This window comes from Chionomys nivalis, chromosome 19 (assembly GCF_950005125.1).
Source record: "Chionomys nivalis chromosome 19, mChiNiv1.1, whole genome shotgun sequence".
Taxonomy (NCBI): domain Eukaryota; kingdom Metazoa; phylum Chordata; class Mammalia; order Rodentia; family Cricetidae; genus Chionomys; species Chionomys nivalis.
Window position 1 is genome coordinate 57,422,989 of NC_080104.1, and position 18,518 is coordinate 57,441,506.

The 18,518-nt window shown below is 48.9% G+C and overlaps 1 protein-coding gene across 2 annotated transcripts in view; it reads right to left on the reverse strand.

The window, feature by feature from the left end:
- Dnah8 (dynein axonemal heavy chain 8) overlaps positions 1–18,518 on the reverse strand; it is a 225,873-nt gene that overhangs the window by 114,826 nt on the left and 92,529 nt on the right. For both annotated transcript variants that reach the window (XM_057794552.1, XM_057794553.1), the window contains 13 exons: positions 18,006–18,140; positions 15,203–15,364; positions 13,301–13,547; positions 12,918–13,159; positions 12,093–12,233; positions 11,366–11,603; positions 9,144–9,286; positions 8,556–8,690; positions 7,801–7,923; positions 5,793–6,006; positions 4,457–4,566; positions 2,578–2,741; positions 1,062–1,254 (listed from right to left, as the gene is read on the reverse strand). In XM_057794552.1, coding sequence (XP_057650535.1) covers positions 1,062–1,254; positions 2,578–2,741; positions 4,457–4,566; positions 5,793–6,006; positions 7,801–7,923; positions 8,556–8,690; positions 9,144–9,286; positions 11,366–11,603; positions 12,093–12,233; positions 12,918–13,159; positions 13,301–13,547; positions 15,203–15,364; positions 18,006–18,140 — 2,247 coding nt within the window. The remainder of the gene's footprint in view (positions 1–1,061; positions 1,255–2,577; positions 2,742–4,456; positions 4,567–5,792; positions 6,007–7,800; positions 7,924–8,555; positions 8,691–9,143; positions 9,287–11,365; positions 11,604–12,092; positions 12,234–12,917; positions 13,160–13,300; positions 13,548–15,202; positions 15,365–18,005; positions 18,141–18,518) is intronic.

Below are 18,518 nucleotides of genomic sequence, written 5' to 3' on the forward strand. Positions count from 1 at the left end.
AATATACAGAAATTTTACGTTTTCTATTTTTAGTCTGTGTTTTCATAGTTTAGCTTTTTGAAAATACACAGACATTTTATGTTGTTTACGTGACCAAATCCACAACTTTGTTGCCCTGAAGCAAAGCCTTGCCTACTGCACATTGCATTATTCTTCTGCTCACCCTGCTCTTTATAGTAATGTTGACATGTGATCTTCTCCCCTCCCCCAAATGTATTTGAAATCTTGGTTTTATTTCATTAAATCTACCTCTTTTTGCTTATTTTATGTTCATGTGTACGCGTGTTCCTGAATGAGTTTTTGTAAACTATATGTCTCCAGAGCCCTTCGAGGCAGAGGTGTCAGACACCCGGGTCCTGGAACAACAGAGGGTCGTGAGCCGCCATGTGAGTGCTGGGAACTGAACCCAGGTCCTCTGCAAGAGCACTCAGTGCTTTCAGCTGCTGAGCCATCTCTCCAGTCCCCAATCTATTAATATAGGAAGACTGCATTTAATCAATATTTAATTCACTGAAGTTGTATCACACCAATTCCTCAATACTTTATCGAGGAACCGAGGCTGTTGGACAACACACTTCCAAAGTGACATTTTCTGACTTGAGACTGTTGGCAAAGGCTGGCCAAACTTCCTTAACAGCTAAACTAGTAGATATTTCAGCTTGGTGATCCTTAGCATTTCTACGGCCATTACTCCACTCTGTTCTTGCAAGGCAACCACAGACAAAATATAAACAAGTATACATGACTATGTTTCAATAAAACTTTACCTAAGAACTTTAAAATTTGGATTCCATATAATTTACAATGTTTATCCTTACCTATCTATCCATCCATCCATCTGTATCTACATATCTCTCAATTTTAATACCCATTTTGAGGATATTTAGTGCTGCCAGTGTGTGCACGGGTGTTGGACCATCTCCTAGAACACAGGTACCCCCTCTTCCAATAGCCATCAACTGTCAATGGCCCCTTAGCTGACACAAGACATGACATCTTCCTCCATCCATGCTGAGAAATAAAATGTTTCCTGAAAACCTCGAAGAGATAAAAATAAGTACCAGTTCGTAGATTTTGGGCACTTCAAACATGGTGTCTTCAGGTTCGTCCCCCGTGGGTTCGGGCATGTCCCGGAGGAAATCCACAAAGTATGGTTCGGGGAGAATATTTGACGCAACCTCAGGGCTGATGTTCTCTTCGACAGCCCGAATGAGCTGCGAATTGAACCACTGCTCGTCTTCAGGGGTTATAAACCTGAAAGGACAGGGCACTGAAAAGACGGCAGAAGAGAGAGGCGACCGCTCTACCCAACGCTGCACCTTCCTGCCTCACGACAGGAAACACTATGCCCTCCATTCAGAGAAGGACACAGCCCTGTGGCTTAGATGAAGTCAACAGGTCCCTGTGACTTGCAGGGCAGTGAGGGGCAGGCACGTGACCCTCACTGAGTCAGACTTGCAGTGCCACGGAGAGAAGACAGAGGGGCTGGCATAGGAAAACTCCACCTATGTGCCAAAATGTCGCGGCTCCCACTCTAACCTCAGGAGCCTGGTGGCTTCACAGACAAACCACAGTGAAGGAAACGGCAGCTCAGAGAGATGACTGAACTTTAACAGGGAGACACGAGACTCCAGCCAGGCAATGATTACAGATTTTAGAAAATACACAGCTGAAACTCACTGCTAAATTGTATCAGCTCTCAATGGTGAGGTGGCCTAGTAGGAGGAGCTGTTACAACAGTGTACGGTGAACTGACAGAGAAGTGTCTTAAACAGACTGGCAAGTGGGAAACAGCATTAATACTGTTCAAGCTTCTTTGAAAATTGGTGCACAGAGGCTGGAGACATGGCTTAGCCGTTAAGGGCCCTGGCTGCTCTTCCGGTCCTGAGTTCAATTCCCAGCAACCACATGGTAGCTCACAACCATCTGTAATAAGATCTGGTGCCCTCTTCTGGCCTGCAGGCATACATGCAGACAGAACACTGTATATACAATCAATAAATGAATCGAGAGAGAGAGAGAGAGAGAGAGAGAGAGAGGGAGGGAGGGAGGGAGGGAGGGAGGGAGGGAGGGAGAGGAAGAGGAGGAAGAGGAAGAAGAGGAGGAGGAGGAGGAGGAGGAGGAGGAGGAGGAGGAGGAGGAGGAGGAGGAGGAGGAAAACTGGCACACAGGCCAAGGAGACAGCTCAGTGGACAAAGTGCTGCTGCACAAGCATAAAGCCCTGAGTGTGGACAATCAAGGTTGTTGTAAAAGCCAGGAGCAGCAGCATGCCCCTTGTCACCCTAGCTGTAGGAAGGCAGAGGCGGGAGGAGTCTTGGCGCTCTCTGGCACATCAGTCTAGCTGAGCTAGTGAGCTGTGGATTCAGTGAAAGACCTCGCCGCAAAAAAAAAAAAAAAAAAAAAAAATGGAGAAGAGTTGAAAAAGATACCAGGCACATGCACACATGCATGTGTGTGCACAGGCACAATCTGAGATGATAATCCTTACTCCACGGATCTGAGAAGGTAACACAAGTGTTAATCTAGGCATTTAGCTTCTCAGGCCACGTGTGTAAACCTCAGGGCTGCAGTGCACACCTGTCTGCGATCACTCTGTTACACTCGTGCTTGAAGAGGGACATGAGGGTGGGGATTGAGTCACACTCTTCAGCTTTTATGGTTAGCATCCCTTGCCAAATTCTTGAAAGATCGCGAAGGTTAAAGATGTAATGAAATTTCGAGGGCGTCGGCAGCATCTTCACCTGGAGATGAGAAACGAGGTTAAGACTCTCAGATGGATTCTCAGATAAAAATTAAGCATAGAAATGTCTTTTTGACTATTCTATCTTATACACTCTATTTTTAATATTTTCCTTCACCTCGATTTTTTTATGTGTTTTGTTTGCATGTGTATGTCTGTGCGCCACAGGAGTGTAGTGCCCAGAGACACCAGAAGAGGGCATCAGACCCCAGGAGTGAATTAAAGGTGGTTGTGAGCCACCAGTGGAGGCCACAAGAGCAGTCAGTGCTCTCAGCCATCTCTCCAGCCCCCATCGTGAATCCTATTGGAGATAGGACCTGGAGGGTAAAGAAACCAAAACCAAGTTCATGTTTTCATCATAGCATCAATGTCAGAAAAAAATAAATTCGTAAATAAATAACATAAAAAATTTTAAAGCCAGGAACCCTTAAAACAGGGTGGATTCAAGAAAAACGCAAAGAGAGAGACAGCCTCCAGCTCCTGGTGCGCTGCCACAGGCCAGCCTCAAACAAGTCCTTGCCATGGATTCCCAAGAGCCACATGGACTGGGGGAACCATGCCCAGTGACGGCCGACCTCACTAGTGCACACGGACGGGTGAATGGGCAAAACCACACACACTACACAGGTTTCCTATAAACGCACGGCTACGTGGACATGAAACCACACACGCTACACGGGTTTCCTATAAACGCATGGCTACGTGGACATGAAACCACACACGCTACACGGGTTTCCTGTAAACGCACGGCTATGTGGACATGAAACCACACACGCTACACGGGTTTCCTGTAAACGCACGGCTATGTGGACATGAAACCACACACGCTACACGGGTTTCCTGTAAACGCACGGCTATGTGGACATGAAACCACAGACACTACACAGGTTTCCTGTAAACGCACGGCTATGTGGACATGAAAACCCACCATAACAAAAACTGAAGATGAACTGGTGATCATGAAGGCAAGAATAATGACTATTCACATTCAGATTCAAAAAAGCTAGTTTCTTGTGTGTGGTGTATGCATGTGCAGTTGTTGCTGAGTATGCAGGTGCGTGTACACATGTATGTACATGTGTGTAGAAGCCAGAGGTTGACATCAGGCATCTTTCCTCTATCATTTTTCCACCTTATATTTTGACACAGTGTGCTTGAAGATCAAAGATTTGGCAAAACTAGATGGCCAGCGACTCCATAAGGTGCTACTGTCTCTGCCTCCCAGAGCTAGGATTACAGGCATGTGTTGCCAAGCTTGTCTCTTTACATGGATGCTCAGGATGCTTGCACAACATACAGTTTACTGACTGAACTGTCTCGGCACCCCCAAGTATCTTCTGCAGACTGCACTGACTGAAGTCAGACAGTCCGAAGCGCACCCACAGCACCAGCTCAGGAAACGCTCTCTGCGGTACCTGCTCACAGAGGGCGGTTTTTCTGTGTTGAAAATGTACCCTACGGAGTTCGTTGGGTTTTTTAAAGACTTATTTATTTTTATTTTATGTGTACAAGAGTTTTTGTCTCCATGTATATCTGTGTACCGTGTGTGTACAGTGCCCGCAGAGGCCAGAAGCCGGCATCCGATCATCAGACAGTTGTGGGCACCACGAGGGGGCGGGAAACAGAGCCTGGATCCTCTGCCAGAGCCAAGAGTGCTCTTGGCTGCCGAGCCCTCTCTCCACCCTGAGTGTGCCATTCTTAATGAGCTGCAGTTACCTTGGTCCACTGCCACAGCACTCGGCCCACTGAGACGAGGCTCCCAATCATCTCACATATTTCAGGCTTGAACTTTCTACACGGATCAAAGTATCCACAGCCAATAACTCCTGGGGAGAAAATATGATGGAAGGCACACAGTTTTGTTTTTTAAAGGTCACGGGGCACATGTTTATTCTAGTGAAGAAATCATTACAAGATCGACTACCTAGCAGGGGTGAGCACTGTAAGTCAGAGGGGCCCAGCCATCCTTAGCAGCAGTGGGTTACGTACGGACTCATGCTAAATTCTCCCAACAGCCATCCACAGCTGGGTCCTTAGTCTACATGTATTTTATTCTGTGCTTTGGCATGAGGCAGGGGTCCAATTTTAACAGTTTTCCCACAAACATTACAGACTGTTCCTGTCTCTTCTGAAACTCTCCTCGCTTCTCTTCCAATTTCCAGTGCCTGCCACGTCAAGCAATCATGTCAATCTACGCTATATTTCATGGTTTTTCATAGTACATGTTATAGATGCCAAATTTGGTACCAATAATCTGAATTTCATTAACACTTCAAAGCACTGGTTATTACTGTTAACTCATGGCGTGTGTGGAAGGACTGTCACTCACCAGCCAGATTGCCCTGACAAAACACAGAGCTTCCTCTACCACGCGTGCACTTTTGTTTGTGTGTGTGTGTGTGTGTGTGCTTGGCTGTGTGTGTGCATGTGTACACAGGTATACCCGTATGTGTGTATGTGTGTATGTACAGGTATACTTATATGTGGGTAAGTATTTGCGCATGTGTGTGTCTGTGTATATGCATGTGTGTATGTGTGTGTGCATGCTTGGGTATGTGTGCGCACATATGTACAGGCATTCCCGTGTGTGTGTGTGTGTGTGTGTGTGTGTGCGCGCGCGCGCGTGTGTGTCCTCAGGCCAGAGGACAACCTCAGATGTTGTTCCTCAGGTGCCACACACCTTTTCTAAGACAGACTCTCTCATTGGCCTGGAGCGTGCCAAAATGACTATGCTGGCTGTCCAGCAAACCCCAGGATACTCCTGCCTCTATACCTGGCACAGGGACTACTGTGCGACTGAACTCAGGTCCTCTGACTTACATGGCCTCCCTCCCTCCTTACACCACCATCTACAAGGTTCTTCCTAAGTATCTTTGAGTCCTAGAACAAGCTACCAACACCAGTCATCTTAATGCTGGTGTTTAGCTGTCCGTTTCAAATACCTCATCCCCATTCCAGACGGACTCTTAAGAGTAGCTCTCAAGTAAATTCTCCTCTGGTTTGTATCCATTATATGATGCAATAGGAAATTACGCATTTAGAGTACTCGTACCAAAAATCTTGTCTATAGAAGTATTTGAAGGCAGCGTGCAATTAAACACAGTGAACTGTCTTTTTAAGCGCTGTGGGATATCATTCCGGCCCCCTCCGGGATGGATCATGGCCGCGATGAGCTGCACGTCGACGATGGTGGTGAAATCGCCAGGCTTGTCCAAGCTGTACATGCCCTCCATCTCCATCATCTGCCGCACGATCTCGTTCGTTATCTGCAACGCCACGCAGAAGCATCTCTAAACGTACCACTAACCCTCAACAAATCCTTTAAAATATATAGATGAGATTATCAGAGAACATCTCACTCCTTCCATGGAGGTATGCTTGTCATTCTGACCATCACCTGCAAGGCACCTTGAATGAAATGACACCGGCATCCGGTGTGAGGCCAGGGTGCCCCTCATTATACTGCTAAAACAAATTTCCAAGTCAGTTTAGCTAGGAGACGGCTGTGAAAGGCTTGGTGCCTGGCAACAGCACTCGGAGCTACAAGTTTGATTCCAGACCCCTCCCACATTCACTTCGTATCAGAACACGGAGTGGCCTCGGCCCGGACTCTTCGACACTAGGAACTGCTCAACATTTTGTTTTGGAGGCGACAGACTCTTCTCTGTAGCTCTAGCTCCGCTGACGTGTCCTCCTCCTTAGAGAAATAGCCTCTTGCCTTGGTTCCTGAATCCTCTGATGACTCTGGATCACTCCCTGCCCATGCTTCACCCCCACACGCTCACATTAACTGTTTTCCAGGTCTTCCCCCACTTCTCACGATTCCCGCCACACCACCGAAACTCCACATCCCCAAGAATCTCAAAGCGGTTGCTCTGGCTTTAGCTTCCCTTCCACGCTCCAACTCTGTGTGTTCAAACGTACTCTGTTTGGGTATCTCCAAGGGGACCACACACAGTCTTTCATCCAACCAGTATTCAACCACCGTATGCCAGGCTCTCTTTAGACACACACAAAAATCCATCTTCATGAAGCATGCATTCTTTGCGGGAGACAAAACGCACAGGCGTATGCTTATGGGCGAATAAAATACTGTAGCATAAATACTTCGGCGGACATAAAGCAGAGAGATGGCACACAAGGCTCCCAGGAGGGGCACCTCACTATGGAGAGCAGTGGGAGTTCCGACAAGTTTAATATGGGGCGGCTGATTCCTGAATTACAGACGATTCGTCGCCAAACAAGTTTGGGCTATTTCAAGTCTGACTAGACACCCCTTGAGGAACAAATGAGTTTAGAACCCAGGACAACGAAGGCAAGCCAGAAGGAAGCATGCCTCCTCCACCTCTGAGAACTGCGAAGGTCCTCCGGCCCTGAGGTAGAGCAGAAGCACGAAGAACCACACAAGGATTGCTCTCAGGGTGGGCACTGAGCGGCCAGTGGGTCCTAGGGGAAGGGTCACAAAGAATAGGAACAGGGACAAAGGGCCAGGCCTGGTGGACTCAAGCTAGATGGAGCTCCCAAGGCTGGCTCTGTCACCGGGAGCCAATCAGGACATGCCAGATGCTGGCCACATCAGCAAGGTCCTCTAATGGGGACCCGCTTGGGTTGACAGATGACAGCAAGGGGATCATGGTCGGTCATTGGGTGAGTGAGTGGGTGGGTGAGAAGCGGTGCTTCGCTGCTCTTTTTGGGATCGGTTGGCTAGTAGGTGGTCATTAGAGAGAGGGAGCAAGGATGAAACCTGGGGCAAGGCTGGATGGAGCAGGGAAGCCAGAAAGGGCATGCAATCAAGATGCCAAGTAGACGTGAAGAATCCTACCAAACCACAGATGGATTCAGAAGGGAGAAGACAGAGGAGCTGAGAACTATGATTAGACTCAATGTGCAGGTGGTCGATTAAGGGTAAACACTGGGCTGGAAGGAGGCTCAGTAGCTGGGGGTGCCTCTTTCAGAGGACCCCATTTCACCTCCCTGCGCCCGCCTCAGATGACACACCATCTCCTGCAACCCCAGCTCCAGGAGTTACACATCCGCTGCACCAAGCTCCTAAGGCATACCTGATCTCCCCACTCGTTGATCACCGGCATATTAATGTCATCAATAAACACAGTCATCTTCCTCCCTCCTGGGGGCCCGTAGGTACTTCCCATCCTCTTATCCACGTAGCTTTCGATTGTTCTCTAGAGAAAAGAAAGTGGTGTGCCATGGCCACTGGATTTCCATGTTTTCAAAACAGAATGGGATTTACTAGAACCAGGTAAGTTCGAGCATAATTGTTAAATATGCACCTTAAATAGCATCAGGAGATGGGAATGTTAACCATCAACATACTAAAACTGATACGCTCCTGAGCCCAGCCTCAGGTTCAACATTAAGCCAAAATACACTACTTGGATTTGGCTTCTAATTCAGTCATGAGACAGCAAACTTGGCTATGGAGAGAGAGATGCCTTTAAAGGGTAACTCAAGAGTGCTCGTTGCTTTGGCAGAGGCCAGCTTTGGCTCACAGCACCCACACCGCAACTCAAATGCCAGTTCTAGGAGATCCAGTACCCCCTGCAGGCCTCTTCAGGCACCTGCATGCATATGGTACGCATAAATTCGTACACATACACACACATGTACACACACACACACACACGCAAATAAAAATCAATCAATGAATTTTCAAAAAAGAAAGCAGACTTAGCTGATGCCATACGCTCAACCGCATGTCCAGGGAAACACACAGAGAGCACACCCGTTTTACCGGAACCACCGCCTGAAAATCTTTAGCATGCTTAGTATCACCACAGCTAACGGCGGCTTCTACCTGAAACATCATGGGCTCTGTGGCAGAGGAAAAATTTAGACTCTTGGAGAGCTGTACTTCGGGGTCGTATTTCTTCAGATAGGCCTTCACCATCACAGTCTTCGCGGTCCCCTGCTCTCCCGTGAGCAAAACAGCCTGCAAGAGGGGAAGAACAGGGCTCACGGTGCCGCACCGTGTGAGCGCCAAACACCCTGTGGCTCTCCCTATTACTCGCCCTTCCATGAGTCGACCCCATGCTGTTTTTCAATTGTTTTTCTGGCCATGCCTACGTTCAGATCAATCCCAGTGAGCCTAAAGGTGGAAAAGTGCACACAGCAATATTGGGGTGCTGGAAGAGAATATGGCTGCCTATTTGCATGCCCATTAGGGCACAGAAGTGTGTCTGGAAGGCGACACCCACATTCCTCATCCGTGGAGACAGAGAGGAAGACCGTTCTGGAACCTGGAACCACTGTGAGAAGGGGTTCCCTCTCCAGTGACACCCCGTCCGGGCCCTTGTGTTAGGATTTATGTATTCTGCCTGCTGTATACGAGAGGTAATGTGTTTTCTCCATGGTTTGGGGCCGCCTCAGAGCTCACTACACTTACTTTATGCTGCTTTGCAATCGTGTCTATCAAAAAACTGGTCCTGATGTTGTCAACATTGGGAACCAGGATGGATGAATACTCTGGAATGCTGTCCGTTGGGTAGAAGTAAGGCTGCAGTCGCTTGTTCCAGTGTTCCCAGTCACCTACACGGCAGGCAGCATTTCATCAGCATGTGTCCTTGGATGCTTACGTAAAGCTATACAAACGCCAAGTGCTAGAAACAATCGCTTAGATCATGCAAAACACTAAAATGCTTTCCTAAAACATCAATACATCTACTTATCTAATGCTCCCCCTTTCACTCTTGCCAACGGCTATTTGCTTACTCATTTATTCCTTTCGTGTGTGTGCATGTATATGCATGTATGTGCATGTGTGTGCATATGTGTGTCGTGTGTGTCCATGTGCATCTATGCCTATGGAGGTCAGAGAAATAACCTCTGGTGTGGCTTCCCCTCAGATGTCATCCACCATGGATTTTTTGTTCGTTTATTTTGTTTTTAGACAGACGATCTCACTGGTCTGGGGCTCACCAATCACGCTGGCCGCCCAGTGAACACAAAGCACCCTCTCGTCTCCTCTTCCCCAGGGTTGGGGTTACATGCATACACACAATGCCAGCTTTTCTACATCCGTTCTGGGGATGAAACTCGGGTCCTCCCACTAACACGGCAAGCACTTCCCTGACTGAGGTCACCTCCCAGACCACCAGTGGTAATTCATATCTTCCTATGTTTTTAACCTCTGATACCTCTAATAACGGCTTTATCACTTTTATTGATCTTTACAAAGAGCCATCTTTTGGTTCCATCTTTTTTCTATTCCAGTTTCTATTTCATTGATTTCTGCTCGCTCTTCTGTTTCTGTTGGGGTTAATTGAAACCTTTATTCTTTTGAGATACAAACAGAGCGCTACAAAGTCTCCCTGTTCTGAATGTTTTACAGTCTACAGCATTGTTGCAAATGTTTCTTTGCTCTTGAAAAAGATGAACTCTGAGAGTGGGCTGCTCCGTAACTGTCAGGAAGGTACAGAAGCAAGGAGTCTGCACCTGGAGCTGCCTGTCTACCTCCTAACATGGGCTCAATGCATCAGTCAGTGCAGTTGCACTGTTTGTGATTTGCCATTCTGTTTCCATTCTTTTCTGGCTCCTCCTCTCCGTGCAAGTCCCTCTGCAGTGGCATTCCACCCTGAACCCTAACCCAGCCGCCTCCTCCACACCCATCCCTTCCTGCCCTGATGAGACTGGTGGTTCTGGTTGGGTTCCCTAAGCACCTTCTAGAAGTCGCCTTCTCTCATGACTTGGTTCTCTTTCTGCCTTTGCCCAGTGTCTAAAAGGACTGTTCCATACACTGAGCCCCACTTGCTGATGTCAGAGGCTACACCCTTCAGCCCTTGGCAGGGTCAGGTGGGTGCGGCTGCCCGGCAGCAGCTATGAAAAGAGACCTAGGAAATCTTTTTCCTTAAAGAGACTGAGAACCAGCCCTCTGATTGCTGGTTCCACCTCCCCGCTGATTCCATTTCCTGAGTCCTCTGGAGGTTCCGGGAGATGTACAACAAATTACTTCTCAACTAGTAGTTAGCAGCGTCCTGCGTGTTAAATCAAAAGCCTCGTACCGTCTGCTTTCCTGTGTCTGGATTCTTTTTATTGCTGGCTTCCCTGCTGTTCTGTTTATCCTTTTGAGTTTATGCGTTCAACGCAAAAATACCTTTGCTACTCTGGAGGTTTGGGAAGGACGCAGAGGTAAATATGGGAAGCAAGGGGAAGGGTTTATCGTTTTGTTCTCTCGGGGCTTAGAAGAATCGGAGCCTGGCTCTGGACAAAGGCATCAAGTTGAAGGGTATTTGTTTGAAGGGAAGGTGAGCTGGGCCTGGAGGAATGCAGGACACAAAGGCATGGCCCTGCCCGTCGCCGGATCACTCTCCTCATTCTGACACCGGCACAGACAGACTGCGGGGCTCATCAGTCAGTTGTGTGTGCTTCCATGTTGCTCTCTAGAGCATCAGGAAGCAGACGCTGAGCCAGGAGTTGCTTCTCGTGGTAGGTTTTACTGAGACCATTCCAAATGAAGAAGTCAGGAAGGTGCCAGCTTCCAGCACGGCTAATACACAAAATCCTATCTCTGACATATTCGTCGTTATATTCCTCGTTGGCTTCGCTCTCACCTCTGAGAAATGTATACCTTAAAGTCATTTTGTTTGAACCACCATTCAGTGCACTTACCATAATCAGTAACGAAGAACTCGTACATGGTCTGATTGGTGCCCTTGGGGATTTCTGGCAGATCTAACTTGCTTCCGTGACCTCGTAGAAAGACCTCGAGTTTTTCTCGGCTCTCCAGTTCTAAAAGGGCTCCCAAACTCCACATGAGGCCAAACACAAACAGCTTATGGAGATGCTCCACAGAGGAGATGCCTCCTTCTTCTTTAGAGGGGATTAAACCTTCCAGGAGAGTGAGAGACTGCGAGAGATTTCAAATAAGATTTTTTTTTTTAATTTTAAAATGTTTGGGTTAAAATATTTGAAAGAAGAAAATCAAAAGCAGGAGGGGAAGGGAAAGGAAAACAGAACTATCCCGAGACACTGCCTGACGCCTTCCTGACAGCCCCCCGGCGTTAGAGGACAGATAAGGCTTCAGCAGGCTGAAGAGAAAGGTTGTGAGCTGGGAATCTGTATGCTTGGCTTGAGCCCACTCCTGCCGCTGGGTCTGGCTTTCCCACGAAGAAAAGGCAAAGGGCCTCCTCTACGCGTGCCCTAGGGGTGCTTCTGGCCCCAGAGTTAGAGCACCAGATTCCAAATTCATCCCTTCTCCTCTGGGAATTCAGCTTCTCAGACCCTCACACCCACACCGCGAAAAGATTTCCTAGCTCCTAGGAACTTCCCATTCTAGACGCCTGCAAGTGGCGGCTGGGTTAGGGGCAACGGAGGCGCAAAGCAAGACATGTCTTACTTGCACGATGTAATTACACTCCAGCAGCTGCATTTTGGGGGTCAGGTTCAGCTTCATGAATGTGTACGTATCTTCAAACGCCTTATCATACAGGCCCAAGAACACAGAGGCTTCCTGCGGGGTGCGCTTCTTCAGCCACGCCTGGAGTCAGAGAACAGCATCTGTGCTTACTGAGGAAGTGCAGAGCTGGGAAGGCGGGGCTTGCCTTGCGAGCACCAGGACAAGAGTTCAAATCCTGGAACTCATGTTAAAAAAAAAAAAAAAAACTAAACAAAAACAAACAACAAAAAAAAACTAGGCATGGTGGCACATGCTCATGATCTCAGCGCTGGGAGGTGGGGACAGGCAAATCCTTGAGACTCACTCTGTCCAGTCAGCCTAGCCTACTTGACAAATTCCAGCCATTGAGAGACACGGTCACAAAAATAAAAGAAGTGTAGATGGCAGGATGTCTTGAGCAAAAACACCCAAGGAGGCCACCTTCTGGCCTCCACGTGTACTCACGCATGAATATCTGAACACACACTGATACACATGAGCAAAAGTAAAATGGTGGAGACACAGACTCCTGCCTGTTTCCAGGCTCCCCACCCAACCCAGCACCCGCCCCCGCCTGTTTCCAGGCACCCCACCCCACCCCGCCCCCGCCTGTTTCCAGGCCCCCTCACCCCGCCTCACCTGGTTCCAGGCCCCCCACCCCACTCCGCCCCCCGCCCCCACCCTCCGCCTGTTTCCAGGCACCCAGCCCCCCCGCCGCCCCCCCGCCTGTTTCCAGCTCTCCCCCCCCCCCCCCCCCCCGCCACCGCCTGTTTCCAGGCTCCCCACCTGCAGTATTGGCCTCCAGCTGAGAGCGGAACTGCTGATGTAGACCATGCCCATCCTCGACACCGTCGCAGGAGAGGCGTTCTCAATGTTGTGCACCTCAAACAGCAGCTTACAGTTGGGGGCCATGGGAATGCGGTCCCCGTTAGCCAGAGTGAGGGTCTTGTTATCATCCAACACCGAGTTTAAATTCTCAATCCAAATGGCATCCACGGGGCCATCGAGGATGAGAAAGATGTTTTCACCTGCAAACAAGGCCAGGGGGGAGGGGAAGATCAATCGATTTTCCAGTGGAAATTAGAAACAGAAAACTAAGCAAACACTGTGTCGTTGTTAACAAGCTTGCCTAGAAAAAAAGGCAAACTCGGAGGCAGGCCCGTGCATACCCTTTTTAGCTTTTAATGTCTTCCTCCACAGAGTGGAGAAGATTCCATCTGTCCAGTCGTTCGTGGCTGTATCTAGTCGGCCAAACATCTGGGGCGCAGTAATCGCCTTGGGGTTCATCCGCATCTCTCTGTGGGGCCTCCCGCACTCTGTTAATGCCTTCATCAGAATAGTTATGACGGCTGTCTTCCCAGAACCACTGGGCCCAAGAGTCATCAGGCCGTGCCGCACCAGCGAGGTCTCATACAACTACACGGTCAAATGACACATTGGCAAATGGAGGTTATTACTCTCTGGCTGGCATTCCTACGAGTTCGCTGAAATTTCAAAGGCTTTAAATAACATTCAAGTGTTCTTTGTCTTACTGGCTGCGGGAAGCAAACTGGCGTCGCGTTAAGAAACGACATACGTGATAAAGTAATGACAATGTGGGACTTGAATTACATTTTGGAAATAATTAATGCAGGATTGACTCTTTCTATCCCCTTGGGCTCTGAGTGTGCCTGCAGTGTGGTGATGTCGCCCCCCAGTGGCGGAAAGCAGCATCACAACGCCTTCTGGGTCTCCGGCCACACAGCTTTGAATTTTTCCGAACGCACCCTTGGGAGATGAGATGTTGAGAAGGTGTGGAGAAGACAGTCCGGGGACAGGACAGCTGAGCAAGGTGCAGTGGAGGACACCAGCAGCCTGCAGACAGGCTCGATCCCGCCAGGGACTCTCCACCTGGAATCGGAGGAACTTGGCCTTCCTTTCCCCTCCCCCACCCATTCTTGCTTAAGGAGGTGGCACTTGGGAGTTGGAGCAGTAAGCGCTCAGGCAATGCCTGCCCCTGTGCACACATACAAAGAGGCTTCAGCTTTCCATTTGCTACTAGAAGTGAAAGCATACAGACACTGGGTACACGGGAATGGGAGAGGGGATTCACCGAGACATACAAAGAACACAGCTCAGAGTGGGCTGTGAACATAGCTCAGTCCTACGGGGCTCCTGTGATCTGAGATTTTGGTTGTGTTCTGACAAAAAAAGCTTGCCTGGAGACCAGAGGGTGGACCTAGCCACTAGCTAACCAGAGAGGCCAGGCAGTGGTGGCACACACTTTTGATCCCAGCACTTGGGAGGCTCAGGCCTTTAGTCCCAGCACGGTCAGGAGGAGGAGACAGGAGACAGGACCGCCTCCATTTAGTCTGAGGGTTCACAGAGTCAGGAACGCCCCCGTTCCGTCTGAGGTGTCGTAGAGTTAAGAACTCTAGTGACTGGCTTCTCTGCTTCTTTGATCTTTCAGCTTTCACGCCCCCCCCCCATATCTGACTCTGTGTTTTTATTTAATAAGACTAATTAGATTCACGCTTCATCCTTGTCTATGTACACGAAGCCCTTGGCTTTTGGTACTCAGTATACGGTGGGATTAGCATTGCACATTTGTGATCCCAGCACTCCAGAGACAGAGGCAGGGCCATCCTCAACCACATGGGAAGTTCTAAGCCAGCCTGGGCTAGACATCTAATATAGGTGAACCATAACATGTGTTCACACTCACACACACACAGACACACACACACACACACACACGAGCAACCCTGAGGTATCTGCTCCCGGCAATACCACCAAGAGTGAATGCAAGAAGCCAGCCGGGCTGTCGCCTCCTGTCCCAACCCTTCTCAGATTCTGGTTACCATTGACCTTCTCATGAGGGTTAAGTACCAGCTAGACTACGTGACTGCCGGGTTTCATCAAGACAGGACAAATGCGTTCCTTCTAAAACCAAACACAGCCCCCTAAGGATTCTTCTCGCGATGATGGCTATCCGGCATTGGTTCAGCGTTGACCCTTACCAGTACCAGGGGGTAAGATCTGCCATCGTGACCCCTGTTGTGCACTCGTCTGTGAGCTCCAAAGGTCCTTACCTGCACTAACTTGAGGTTCCAGGGCGGGTGGTTAATCAGACCTTCTAGGTTGACCTGGTTGCTCACGGCAGCCTGCAGTTCCACGTACGTGCTGCTGTCCAGCTGTAACCCCGGAAACAGGTCGTTGATCAAGCTGAGGAACAGGGGCTCATCTTCATCAACCTAAGATGGCATGCATTGACACAAACACAGCCAGTCAACAATCATTCCTTAGCTGAGTAGGTGTGTGCATGGTCCTTCCTCGCCACTTTATTCCCAGAGGATCATTTCTGCACTCTGAGGCAGGCTTGTACCCATGGCACTCCTGGCGCCACCACTGAACCAACCCCTATGCGCTCAAAATACCTAGGCATTCCACGATCCAGCCTTGATCAGTGTTTCATCTCGTTACTTTATCTGCCCCTCACAGGCTCATATTCATGGTAACCTTAAAGTAGGCTATTTATAGTCCCACCACCATGGAAACAGGGTATTGATAGCCCACTTACAGTAGGAAACAGCCCTTATCCTCAGTGATTTCATTCATCAGCGGCCGGACACACCATCAAAACAGTGTCCTGCCTTTGTTTTTAAGGACTGGGTTTGAGGAAGCCGACTCCCACTCTTGGTTTGCTGTGTCTTTAAGACACAGATCGCGCAGTTCCCAACTTTCAGCCCCTTCTCACGTTCTTCTATCCTCTGAAGCCCCCTCCCAATGATTCTTGTGTTGTTTTAATATTTATTCTTATTTATGTGTCTATATCTGTATGCGGGCATGTGCACCTGCGTGCAGGGACCCATAGAGGGCAGGAGAGGGTGGAGGACACCCTGGAGCAAGAGTTACACCCGACATGGGTGCTAGAAACTGAACTCAGATCCTCTGGAAGAGCAGCAAGTGTGCTTAACCACTGAGCACTACACACACACACACACACACTGATGCTTTCTCGATTGTCAAAGTTCCAGGCATAAGGAACAGAGGGCCTGGCACGGGAAAGGTGGCTGACTATGATCATGGATGAGATGAGTCCTCACGCCTCTCCGAGGTGCCCCACCCAAATTAACAATGGTAGGTCAACCTGTCACAGGGATGCTGAGAGGACCTAACAGAAAAGCACACCTGAAGAAGACGTGCAAAAAACCTCTCCAGAGGCTCTTGGTTGGCTCAGACCCTAGAATGCAAACTTCCTGCACGCCGTTCCTTCTCACCCATACACGGGGCTTCACCTGCGGCAGATCACGTAGCACTTAAGCTCGACTCTGGCTGTCACCATAGCAAACATGAAAAAAATGAGGTCACACCTTTAATTTCCACATGCACACCTGACACTGTTTATTTGGAAATTAAGAAATTGATGGTTAGGACTGGAGAGACAGCTCAGCAGTTAAGAGAGCTCGCTGCTCTTCCAGAGAGCCTGAGTGGTTCCCAGCACCCTCAACATCCAGCTCACAACTGTCCATAACTCCAGCTCCAGGGCATCTGACACCCTCTTCTGGACCCGATAGGCAGACATCCACAGACACACACATACGTGCACTTACACAGATACAGAGAGACACATGCACACAGAGAGAAAGAGAGAGAGAGAGAGAGAGCGGGTGGGGGGGGCGGCTAAGGAGATACACAATGGGCAAAGGCACTTGCTGCCAAGCTTGACAACCTCAGCTCAGTTGCTGGGACCCACAGGGTAGAAGAAAACCAACTCCCAAAAGTTGTCATCCGATGCCTCATGATGTGTCGTTCCATACAAGCACTCACACACATGCACCCGCATACATGCATGTGCGCACACACAAACAATAGACATGCACCCGCATACATGCATGTGCGCACACACAGAAACAATAGACATGCACCCGCATACGTGCATGTGCACGCACACAAACAATAGACATGCACCCGCATACATGCATGTGCACATACAAACAATAGACATGCACCCACATACATACATGTGCACACACACAAACAATAGACATGCACCCGCATACATGCATGTGCACGCACACAAACAATAGACACGCACCAGCATACATGCATGTGCACACACACAAACAATAGACATGCACCCGCATACATGCATGTGCGCACACACAGAAACAATAGACATGCACCCGCATACGTGCATGTGCACACACACAAACAATAGACATGCACCCGCATACATGCATGTGCGCGCACACACAAACAATAGACATGTACCCGCATACATGCATGTGCGTGCACACACAAACAATAAACATGTACCCGCATACATGTGTGTGCGCGCACACACAAATAGACATGCACCCACATACATGCATGTGTGCGTGCACCCAAACAATAGACATGCACCCGCATACATGCATGTATGCACACACACAAACGATAGACATGCACCCGCATACATGCATGTGCACACACACAAGCAATAGGTGACAGGAGAGGTGGCTCATTGATTAAGAGCACTTGTTGCTCTTGCAGAGGGCCACACAGTGGGTCACAACTACCTAGAACCCCAGTTCCTCCAAGGACACTGTGCATGCATGGTACATATATAAACATATATTCAAGAAAAAAACTCATATATATAAATATAAAATTAAATTCAAAAAGAATTTTAAAGGAAACTGGATTGAAAACCTGGAACAGAAGCCCTCTCTGATGGCTTGATTTACTACACACGACCAACAAGGGGAGGCACTTTCATTGGGTGCTGGTTAGACACACCAACTATCTTCATGACTACTGCATTCAGAGCGCAACATGTAAAGCTCCCTTGCCAGGTGAGCAGAAAGAAACCAGGTCAGGGTCTTGAGAGAGGGAGACTTCAGGGATATTTACCAATTTGGAAAGGTTCATGTCTCTTAGTCCTCGCATGACCGTACTTAATTCACTGTCCTCTGGCCGGGCTCTTTTCTGAGACCCAAGGGTCCTCAGCACAGACAGGATATTTCTCAGTCCAAAGTCATAGTGGACCTAGGATGGGGAAAGGGAGAACAAAGAAACTTCACTGGGAACTTCCAAGAGCAGACTCACCCTGTACAGATATTCTGCGGGCACTGCGGAGCCGCTATGCTGCAAAGTGTTGGGAGCGCAATTCTCCTCCCTCTCCTTAGAGTAAAAAAGGAATCATTCCATCAGAGAAAGCAAGGTAACAGGGCAGGATTCCAACCTATGTCTCTTTTCAGAATAAGACAGCCAGATGCAGTCTGAGAGATAAACAATAGATTTCAAATGCCTAGCCTCTTGCCGAGGACCCAAGTTCAGTTCCGGGGACCCACAGCTGGCATCTTCCAAACACTTGCAGCTCTAGCTCAGAAGGATCTGCTGCCCTCTTCTGGCCTCTGTGGGTAC